At 38.2% G+C, this 12,201-nt stretch overlaps 1 protein-coding gene across 1 annotated transcript; it reads right to left on the reverse strand.

Annotated features, from left to right (window-relative positions):
* Positions 1 to 4,840: 4,840 nt before the first annotated feature.
* LOC132788680 (actin-57B) lies at positions 4,841 to 7,144 on the reverse strand. Its single transcript, XM_060796198.1, has 2 exons — positions 6,991 to 7,144; positions 4,841 to 6,172 (listed from the first exon to the last, which is right to left on the reverse strand). The coding sequence occupies exons 1-2, from the start codon at positions 7,028 to 7,030 to the stop codon at positions 5,082 to 5,084; spliced, it is 1,131 nt and encodes a 376-aa protein (XP_060652181.1). The 5' UTR covers positions 7,031 to 7,144; the 3' UTR covers positions 4,841 to 5,081.
* Between the last annotated feature and the right edge of the window lie 5,057 nt (positions 7,145 to 12,201).

Consider the following 12,201-nt stretch of genomic DNA (forward strand, 5'->3'; position numbering starts at 1 on the left):
AAGTTTATTATTTGCGATTCATAGATTAAATAAATATATATATAGGATAGGATAGGATATTATTATTAAATGTTGTATTGGAAAGAGCAAAGAAGAATGATTCAATATCGAAATATTATATTAAAATGTGTTTAATAATTTCAGAGTTGACTACAGGGTATCTGCACGACAATCACAGTTGAAGCTGCTTTATTCTTTCCTTTTATTCAGTTTTTATGTTTGCTGTTGCTGCTGTCAACACACATGAACTCATATTTTGATGAGTGAAGCCATTTTATAAGCAACAGCAGATTTTTTTCTGCTTCTGCTGCTCAGCTGCGGCACTTTTTGAAGGTTTAAAAAAGGTTTCTCGACCAATGCAAATGCCAATTGTCCTAGCAAAGACACAACGCAAAAAAAAAGAAAGAAAGGAAAATCAACAGCAAAATTCAAGTGCAAAACACTCGAAACACATTGAGAGAGGGAGGAGGAAAGGGATCGGGACTGAGAGTGTGAAATGTATTTGGCATTTGTGAGAAATTAGCAGGCATTTACAGTTAAATCAGGCGCATAATTATTTTCCCATTTTCATTGCTGTGAAAATGTCTCTCGATTCGGGCAGGTATTAGCACTCGTCGTGTGTGTGCATGTGAAAGGACACAAAGGACACGAAGGCTAAAGGATATGTGTGTGATGCGTGGTAGGATTTTGGAACTTGGGTTTGCAAATGTCGACGCTTCTGTCGTCGGCTTATTTAAATTACCAAATAGCTGTTAAATAGACGCATTACTCGCACTAATTTGTGGGCATTTCATGTTTGAGCTAAGACAAATGAGAGACTTATCACACACACTCACCTTACACACACGCCCTTGAATTGGAGTGTGCTTAAGTGTCATTCATACTATAAATACTATGCGTCTTCAAGTACTGAAGTCTTGGCCAAAAGATAATGGAATGTATGTGGGAAGTGTATTCAAGAATGTTGCCAACACTCAAGTGTTAAAACCAATTTCATGGCTCAACTCAACTCAACTCAACTCAACTCGACTTGGGTTGGGCTTAAAGGTTAAAACACCCCCCACAAAAATGTAGCAGAGGAGCAAGTCGATTAGAGTCAATTAGCGCGCGATTATAATGCCATTTTCAATGCCTGAATTATCGCTGCCTCCCCCTTTGGGCATTGCTTTAAAGTCATTGAGGAAATTTGCACATAAATTGCGTAAAGTGCAATTTTTTCGATGTCGTCGTCGTTGTTGTTGTTGCCAGTGCCGATGCTGGTGGATTCAGCCCTAACACGTTTACCCAGCATGCAGTCCATGCAGGAGGACGATCAGGACATGCGTGTGTGTAAAGGAACAACACACAATCACCCCCATTCGATGAGGATGACGATGTCGATGTCGATGTCGATGATGATGCACCCCTTTATAGACTCTCTCACCTCTCTCACCCATTCCGATTTGCAGCTGAATGGATTCGTGTTCCTCTTTTTATTTGGTCAGCGAACATTGTCAGCCCAATTTCACACAAAAAATGCAATCAAATGTGACGCTTTTATTACCGAGTATTCTTTTTCGTATACGAATACCAATACGAATACGAATACTATGCGAGTGAATATTTTTTGTGAATATTTATCGCGTGCACTTTCGCCATCATGGAGTGGGCATCAAATTGAAATCAATCAAATTAAATCGCCTTGTTCAAGCAATATTCGTTCTGTCTGCACTTTTTCTCAACAATGCTCATTCAATTTCCAATTTTATAATCTTTACATACATTTTTCGTTTATTAAAATGGCATTTACTATTTTTAAGCATGTTTTTGGATTGGTAATAGACTTAATTTTATATTTGAGGGTTGATATTTGAACGTTGCTTGGGTGATGATAGTATATGATTGCTTTATTTGTGAACTGATTTTGTGAATAGATAATAGATAGATAATAAAGAAAAGATAATAAATCATCAATAATCATTTTATTTTTTAAGTTAATAGTAAATAATGGTAGTAGTGGAAGCAAGTTCTACATGTTCTATTAGAACTTCATTTATTTATATTTATTTAATTAGTATTAACAAAAAAGGAGTATGAACAATAAATACATATTTTTTCTTTTTTTAACTATTAAATGAACAGTTCTTATACTAAATTTTCTTTAAGAATTATTCTGATTATCAGAATAATGTGCTTTGAGTAGTTTTATTTGCAAACTCACCTTAAATGACAACTTTCGTTTTATATTCGTTCAGAATTCAGCTCTTAACATGAATTGAAAAGGGTCAAACTGCAAAGCTTCAGTTATTTAAGTGTTTAAGATAATTTTTTTTTGAAAAAGTTTGACATGTTTTCAAGCAACTTTTGTAAAGCTCTTGAAAAGCTTCTTGTTTAATTTTTGCAAAACTTGGAAAGTCTCAGGAGCACTTTTCATACGCTTGAGTGAATACAAGTTCGGTTTTTTTTATTTTTTGGCTGGCATCGATAATAATTGAAGTGAAAACAATGTGTGCGCGCTGGTGTGTGTGAGAGTCGTCGGTGTGTGTGTGTGCGTGTGTGCATGAGGCGGTCGCAAAGCTCCTTGAAGAACATGATGTGCCCCTCGCTTTGTGCTGCACGTAATTGACCATATGGGACGTTCCGCAGTACGAGTACGATATAATATTTATGAGTACTCGAAATCGTCATCGTGGTACTTCAGTGTATTTGTGCTCTTTATTATGGATCAAATCAAATCGAATTTGTATGGAAATTAAATACAGAAAATTGCATTATTTCGACGTGCTTATTCCCTCATTGTGTGCGTGTTTATTTTTGTTTTTGTGCAAATTGATTAGTGGGCCGAACCTTTTGGGGTTGCAGACTTTTACTTACTACATATTATGACTCTAGATCTGTGGGCTGGTTCTCTGCATTTTAATGGCATGGCTTAAGCTTCGCCTTTGACTTTGGCATTGTTGTGCAGCGCCCTGTAAAGTGATTCGCTTGAGAAACCGAAATCAGAATTGACGACATCAACTTTTGTTGTGCGTATATGTGTGTGTGTGCGAGTGTTGCATGCAACATGCGCCCATTTTAGCACTCATTCGGCTATGCAACTTATTAGCCAAACGCGTCTCTGGCTCTAGGCCAAAATTCGCACTCATTAATTACCCATCTGCATCTGGCGACCGCGAAAAATTGCATTTCATTCATGAAGATCGAGTTCTAATTAAACGCCCCAACGATCCGCTGACTAATTGTCTGTCTGTCCAACTGTCTGACTCTGTCTTTCAGTCAGTACTTGTCTCTTTCGTGCATTTGTTGCAGCCGCAATTAGTGGCAGAAACATTCGCTGCACAAGATTGATCATAATGCCAGTCAAGGGGCAGCAGCTAATTTGTCTGCATTGCAGTTGGCGCATTAGATTGTCGCTAATTTTGGGCAATCTGTTGGCCATAATTGACGTTGGCAGTGCCATCAATACTCTGTATTTATGATACAGAAGGTATAACTAAACATCGGGATATTGTTTCAGAAATTTAAATAAAATTTGTTTGTATGTTAATAGGTTTATAAATATCTAACAAATGTATGTGAAGATACAATAGAAATGTAAATTAAAGTAGAAAAATATAGAGTATAATAATAAAAAGATATCATTATTTTTATAGTTAATAATGTATAAATATACAATTTGATTTAATTTACAAAGTTAAATATTATTTGTGATTGGTGACATATATAATAAACTTTATACATATGTACATAAATAATTGCTGTAATCGATCTCTAGAATCGCTTTAATTGATCTCTAAGATTTCTTAATAAATACTACAACAAATTAATCTACCAATTACAATTTCTTCTTTTACATAATTCTAATATATAGTACCTAATTTTTTATTTCTACAGATTTCTCTAGTGGATAAGCTCTACTGAAACTCTATCAATCTTGAACTATTCAACTAATTTTGAATTCTAAATATTGAATATGTATATTTGTATTACAATATGTAGTACTTTGCAGATTTTAGATTTCTGCAAATCTGCAAATCTATGTATCTTAAATGAATACCGAAATATAATTATATAATTACAGGGTATGCATTTCCCTAATTTTTCTCTGAAGCTCGCAGATTCGACAGACAAATTCAAAGTGATTTGTCAAATGTCTTTGATCATCGCTAACTATGCGATTCAGGGCGAAGCTGTTCTATGTTCTATGTGGCAATCTGCGTCATGGCCTATCGAGTTACTTTTTATAAACAAATGCTACAAGCATTTCTTCTCTCTGCTTTGGCTTTGGAATGCCTTTTGGTGTCTGCTAAAAATATCCAAAAATAAAGATTTGAATATTTCGAATACACACAACATGCCGAAAAAGCATTTCAAGAATATTTTTGGCTTTTCAAAATGAATACCCCGAAAAGCTTTTGGAAATATGAAACGGGGTGTGTGCCTGGAAAAGCTTTCGAGGTGCAACCAGAAATAGAAAACCAAAACCAGAAGCATTCATCCAAAGATCATGAAAGAGATCACTACAAGGAAGAAATGCTTGAAATGTTTTAGGTATATCTAGATCGAACTGGATAGATCAAGAATGCCCCGCCCCATAGTGGCTGAATGATCCACTCGACAGTGCTCAAAACCATATTGTTGTTATTTTTAGAAAAGAATTAAATCTAAAAAATCGTTTTTATTTATAAATAATTATAAATTTTTTTTTTAATTAAAATTACATTCATGTGATTATTTTACATTTCGTAACAATAGTCCCCATAATACTATTGATGATGTTATTATATACAAAACAAGAGGAGGTGGTAGTTCTTATAAAATAATCAGATAATTAACATTCGATGAAAACACAAAAAAACAATTAAATGGGGTTCGTTTTCATTTTGATAGAGTGTTCAGTCAGTACAAAAATAATCTGGAACCAAGGGATGACACATTGGTTAAATGACATTCAAAAGCATCTCAGATGTTGTTGGATGGTTGTGTTGTTGTTCTTGTTCTTAATGACCCACACACATAGCAGATACAGAACAAGGCTAAGAGCCAAGCATGCATCGCTATGCCGCAGGTGGTGGTGTTGGTGGAGTGGGTGGTGTAAATGCTTAGAAGCACTTGCGGTGGACAATGCCAGGGCCGGACTCGTCGTATTCCTCCTTGGAGATCCACATCTGCTGGAAGGTAGACAGGGAAGCCAAGATGGAGCCACCGATCCAGACGGAGTATTTGCGCTCTGGGGGAGCAATGATCTTGATCTTGATGGTGGATGGGGCCAGGGAGGTGATTTCCTTCTGCATACGATCGGCAATACCGGGGTACATGGTGGTACCACCAGACATGACAATGTTGGCGTACAGATCCTTACGGATATCCACGTCGCACTTCATGATGGAGTTGTAGACGGTCTCATGGATACCGCACGATTCCATACCCAAGAAGGAAGGCTGGAACAGGGACTCGGGGCAACGGAAACGCTCGTTACCGATGGTGATCACCTGACCGTCGGGAAGTTCATAAGACTTCTCCAGGGAGGTGGAGGCAGCAGCGGTGGCCATCTCCTGCTCGAAGTCCAGAGCAACATAGCACAGCTTCTCCTTGATGTCACGAACGATTTCACGCTCAGCGGTGGTGGTGAAAGAGTAGCCACGCTCGGTGAGGATCTTCATCAGGTAGTCGGTCAAATCGCGACCAGCCAAGTCCAGACGGAGGATGGCATGGGGCAGGGCATAACCTTCATAGATGGGGACGGTGTGGGAGACACCATCACCGGAATCCAGAACGATACCGGTGGTACGACCGGAAGCGTACAGGGAGAGCACAGCCTGGATGGCGACGTACATGGCTGGCGAGTTGAAGGTCTCAAACATGATCTGGGTCATCTTCTCACGGTTAGCCTTGGGGTTCAGGGGGGCTTCAGTCAACAGAACGGGGTGCTCCTCGGGGGCAACACGCAGCTCGTTGTAGAAGGTGTGATGCCAGATCTTCTCCATATCATCCCAGTTGGTGATGATACCGTGCTCAATGGGGTACTTCAGGGTGAGGATACCTCTCTTGGATTGGGCCTCATCACCGACGTACGAGTCCTTCTGACCCATACCGACCATCACACCCTGGTGGCGTGGACGACCGACAATGGAGGGGAAGACGGCACGGGGTGCGTCATCACCGGCGAAACCGGCCTTGCACATACCGGAGCCTGCATCATCATAGACAGAGAATACGTCCGGTTAGCAAAAACCACAAGAAATTTGCGCTTGCCCAGTCTACGGGGAACAACTAGCGGAAAATTTGCCTTTCGAGTATCGCAAATTCGTTCCGTATCAAGAGTGACTAAGAAAACGGATCATGTCTAGCAAAATTAATCTGGGGAGCTCATAGAACTGAAATTCTGTGTGAAATGATTCTGTGGAGCTCATAGAACTGAAATTCTGTGTGGAATGATTCTGGGGAGCTCATAGAACTCAAATTCTGTGTGGGAAAATATTCCAATTTCTGTGTGGGAAAATATCCCAAATTACTAGGAAATTAATCTGAAATGCGGGAACTCGTCGGAAATATCACAATTCTTTTTGGGAATGTGTGGAATTTTGTGGATTTTGGATATTTGTTCGTGAAATTTTCGTTATTATCACAATTCTTGTAGAATGTGACAAAAAATGTAGATATTTGTTGGGAATTTCGCAATTCTTAGATAGAAATTGCGGAAATTTGAATATTATCTCGAAATGTTGATAAATATCACAATTCTTTGCGAATGTGTTGAAAAATGTTTGATGCTCTTCATAGTTTTTGAATTTTGATATAAATTCAATGTTTATTGAATTATCGGAAATTCTTAAGAATTTCTTGAATCACTTTCGAGCACTGCACTGTAAATATCCTTGCAAAATGTAATCCACTTTTTGCGTTATGCATTGATTTCTAGTAGGACGAGTATGAATAATCCATTTGATTGTCCCATTTGACTGTTTAACTGATTGTGTGGTTTGGTTCTATCTTTTGTGGTATACGCACCATTGTCAACGACCAAAGCAGCAACCTCATCGTCACACATTTTGTCTGGAGTTTGTTTTGTATTACGGTACCACGGGAATTTAAATCAAGAATTACGGCAATGTGTACGCTTTGGAACACAACTGACTGACTAACGATCCCCGCGTTGGCATTCAGATTTTATACCAGCTGCGATTTTCGTGGCGTCCAAGAAAATTGAACATCAGCCGCAGTCGCTGCTGCTGCTGCTGCTGCCGCTGCCGCCGCTCCGTCTTCTCCCCCCTCCGAGCAGTGGCATCCAAAGCATCAGCATTAGCAGTAGCAACAACAAACACAGCTAAAGATACAGATACAGCTACAGACGCGCTCATGGATATCTGCCCACCTTCGGGCGTCGCTGTGTGGCGCCTAAAAATAGATCCTTAGCATAGGGGGGCCGCCTTTGGACAATGCTGCGATGCTGCAGGCGCGAGCGAGAGCGCGCTAACATGTTCGGCATGATCGAGCGTGCTGTTGGCAATCGGCAATCGGCAATCGCAGCATCTCGACATCGGCTGCCTCGTTCGTGCGCGCGACGACGCCCGACCAGAGTTCGTGACGAGTCCAAAAGTGCCGTATAAGGCAAGACTGCTGCTCCAGCGATCTCGCTCTCTCGCTCTCCCTCTGTCTCTTAAATTGCGCTCTCTCTTTGGACTGCGCGGGTGTGCGTGTGTGTGAGAGCAAACAGAAAAAAAAATACTTGTATGCGTTTTGTTGGTATTTTTACGTTGTGTAGCAGCAATTCTTGGTTTCTTTTTAGGTCGTGGGGGGATTTCGAACATTAATTTCGTTTCGTTTTGCCTCGTTCCCATTTTGCCGCGCCCACATCCCCCTGCTCTACACAGCCTATATTCTTGATTTTTTCATAACTTTCGTGTTTTTCGTATGTCGTAATAAATTCATTTTCTATTTTCGATATTTTCTCGCATCGCGCATCGAGCACATCTCTCAGTGCTTTTCTTGTTTCGCATTTCTCATTTCTCTTTTTTGGCGCGCACGTTTGCACCTTCAATGAAATTCCACTGTTCGCACTTCTATTTTTGGTCATATTTCCCATTGCGCTCAGCAGCCCCAAAAGTCCACGCCCACACTCCCATCCCCATCCATATATATGCATGTATCTGGCAATGTAATGAGCATAATTTAACTAAATTGTTTATTTACAATTGTTAATTGTATGCAACTCCGCAGCACTTCAGCATCTCGGCTGGGGGGAGCTCGGAGGCTGGAGGATCGGGCTATGGCCCTTGCAGGGTATCCATTTAAATTAGGTTTATATTTTATTTTTAGCTGCAACTAAGTGGGGCATGTTTACGTTTTATGGCATAGTCTCTGTGAACCAAAATGATCTTCCAACAACATGCAACATTCGAGAGCAAACATATAACACCTATACATATGTATTTATTTACTATATAGTAGATGCAGATCAGAGATACAGCCACTACTATACGTACATATGTATCTACATAGTAAATATGTTGTTTTGCTCGAAATGAAAACGAAAAGATTTATGTCGCAAATAGGACAGCGAGGCCATATGCTTTTTTTTTTTTATTGGCGCAATACGAGCATAGACTACATCTCTATACAGCTACTATACCTAATCAGATATACGAGTACATACATAAGTTTAGTGTAGATATTCATTGGAAAGGCTTAGGACCAGACGGCCAATGGGAATGACTAATCTATGCCTATTATGATTTTAATTTCAATTCGCCAAAATATCATTTAAGTTAATAAGTATATTTAGCTTTTCGATGTGCTATATTTAACTTAGGATGGTAACAACCCAGAGTCTCAGTCTGCTGCTTCTTCTTCCACTTCCTTTCATACATATTTTGAAGGAAAACTTGACCACTACCAACATCGAATTATATATACCCTTTCTGTGAAATTAATACTGCTTAATAATTTTGCATTTTCTCTAGTGATAATAATTCTTTATTAAGTTTAATTATAAACATGTAAATGTAAAGTTAAGATATTCTGGGATATGGCATAAAATTAACGTTACATAATATAAGTTCATATCTTATTCACAAAATATACTAAAAATTTAGTAGAACTGTCTTCGCTAACAAACAATCTTAATTTTTTTTGCTTTTTGTTTGAGTGTTGAAACAAATGTATTATATCACAATCAGACAGATAATTTCTATTTCAAACATTTTCTATTAATATCTACTTTGCACTGAATATACAACAATTTTCAAAAATAATCAACAAAAACTTAAAACAATATTTACTAATATATGAAAGACTATACTTTTAATGAAAAGTAAATAACTTTTTCTGAAAAAATGTAAATTGGGATAGTTTTCAATTAAAAAAAATTTTAATATTCATACTATTAATAATATACTATAACAAATTTTATTATAAGTAAAACAATATTTTTTATATATGAAAAATCTAACCTAGATATACTTTTAAAATATTATTTTAAAGTATTTTCATTTATGAAAACTTTTTCTTTAATTGGTTTTTTATTATTAATATTTCTTAATTACAAAAATTCTAATTGACTTGTACTCTATATTGAATTATAAATTCAAACCGACTTACGACATTTAAAAGTTGTTTAAATAAAGTGTTCTGAAATAAATTGAAATAAAGATCGGTCTTTAATAATTAAATATATGAATTAAATATTACTAAATTTTATTTATCAATGTAAACTTTGTTCTTAATAATATATGTAAATTCATTAATTGAATTAAATAAAATTAAATTTCTATTTATCATTGAAAGTGTTGTTCTTAATATTTGTCTGCATATTGTTAGCTCAACTATACAAAAACCAAACTCGAAATTTCTTTAATATTAAAATAAAGTAATATAAAAGTCATCAACTTTCTTAATATATAAATTAATAGTAAAAATATTTTACATACAATTCGTTTTCCTGAAAGTAAAAATTGTGATATACATCTCATAACGTATTAGGTTTTCATATTTACACTATGCTATAAATATTTGTATGCCATGATATTTGCACGCAATAAAGATGTACTTACAATTTGTCAGTGATTGCGATGCGAGTTTCAAATCAATTGAATTGAATGGAATTTTTCTTTTTAATATGAGAAGTTCTTCTATATTACGCTCTTTTCAAAGAAGTCACATAAAGTTTATTTAACCAGTGAACAACCCGCATGTCAAGCATTAAGTTGCAATATAATTTTCCCTGTTCGGGCAGCCATTGAAATTGTATCCAAATGTTTTCCAAATGAGCAATCAAAACTCGCGCCATAATCGCAATCAAATCGCATCAGGCCAAAGAACAAACAATGGCCCGAGGTCACAGGCGGTTGCCTTGAGGCTGAAACCGAAGCACAACAAAATCTCAGCTCAGTTGAGCAGAGAGAGAGAGAGATAGATAGAGTAAGGAGTGCGAGTTGAATGGCAAATACATAGATTTGTATAAATGGTTAAATCAAAATTTAATAAGACTCAGTCAATTGTATAGTGGGGCGTCGCTGTCAACTGTCGACTGTCGTTGGCTTTGGCTTTGGCTTTTACCAAGGAATTTTAATAATGAGCACGTATCCTGGTAGCGCTGTTGTTTTAGTGCACGTGTGCCAATTGCCAACACTAAAGGGATTCATTTGTGAATTATCCAATGCCAATGCTGCCCCATCAGAATGCTGAAATCAAAACCCAAACTCAAACCCAAACCCAAAAACCGTTTCCGAACTCAATCCCGTACCACGGTTCCTAAGTAAACAACGTGTCCGGGGGTCAGAGTCTGGCCCCGTCCGGTTGACTGGCTGCCTGGGCTGGGAATCAACGAAAACAAATTGCAATTGAGCCTGTAACGGTGACATTGGCGGCGGCTGTTTTGGGTGACAAAGTGGCCACCACATCACACAGACTGAGACTGTGAGACTGCGACCAGGGTGGGAGGAGTTCAAGGGATGGAGATGCGCGCTGCGCATTTGACAGCTCAAGCGAAATGCACACAGACGCCCAAAGCCAAGGCAACAAGCCGTTACATGGCTGTGGCTGTGGCTGCCACATCGTGAGGCAAGATAATCATGTTGATGATGATGCTGTCGTTGCTTTCTGGCGTGGGTGAAGCAACCCTTAAGTCTGCTTTTCAGCTCAATTTGCGGAATTTTTATGAAGTTGCCAAATGTGTTTTCTATTTTTCCGTGGTGGGGAGAAGTTCATCAAAGTGACCAAAAACTATCCCTGGCATTAATTGTAAATTAGTTTGCCAGTTTATTGGATTTGCCTTTTGCCCTTCCTTCCTCTCTCCACATATTTGTGTAAACACGCGTGTGAAACAAACAATCGAACTGAATCGCATTCAAATGGAGTGAAAGGGTTTTAACCACAATCGCCCCTCTTTGGTGGCTAATTGAGCTAATCGCCATTGTCAATGCTGATTGTCATTGATTTGCTTAGCGCATTTGTGGTCAAATTCACACTGACCACAGTCCGGCAGCATCGAGTGTGTGGCAGCTGGAACGTGCAACGTGTGCCACATGCAACTGCCACGGCAACTGCAGCTGCATCTGCTGCCTGTTGTTTATCATAAAATGCGCCACTTGGCAGTTAATTTGAGGCAGCGCCTGAAGCATGTGGAGAGGGGAATCGGGGGAATAAGTAAATCAGGTCAACCAGGCGCATAAACACCCGTTCTCCTACAACAAATCGGAATCCCAATCAGAATTCGATGCCGCATCCAAATTAGAATTTCGATTCGTGGAGAATTGAGTGCACTGCCTCTGGAGATGGTTTCTATTTTTAATTTACTAGAAGGAACAAAAAAGATAGAGAAGTGATGTTGTGTGTGTGTGTGAGAAAGGGAGAAGCTAAACATTTTCCAGAGTCTGGCATGGAACATTTTTGAAAGAGCATTCGAGTATCTGAGTTTCATTGTATTCCCATGTTCATATGCTCGGTTTGTTTAGCTAGTTGCTGAAATAATAATAAAATACTCAGATACACACATAGACCATATATCGCATTTCAAATCTCGAACATAAGTAATGTCTGCATACGATTTATTCCCCAATTCAATTGAGTTTTTCAAAACGACAAATATTTAGTCATAAATGGATTCACGTGCTGCCTGCAATAATTTAAACCCAAAGCAGACAAGTGGTCATATCGAAACCAGTGAAAACACACTCAAGAATATGACTATATAGCTATATATCTATATATCTATGTATATGT

The sequence above is a fragment of the Drosophila nasuta genome, chromosome 3 (genome assembly GCF_023558535.2).
Source record: "Drosophila nasuta strain 15112-1781.00 chromosome 3, ASM2355853v1, whole genome shotgun sequence".
Lineage (NCBI taxonomy): Eukaryota > Metazoa > Arthropoda > Insecta > Diptera > Drosophilidae > Drosophila > Drosophila nasuta.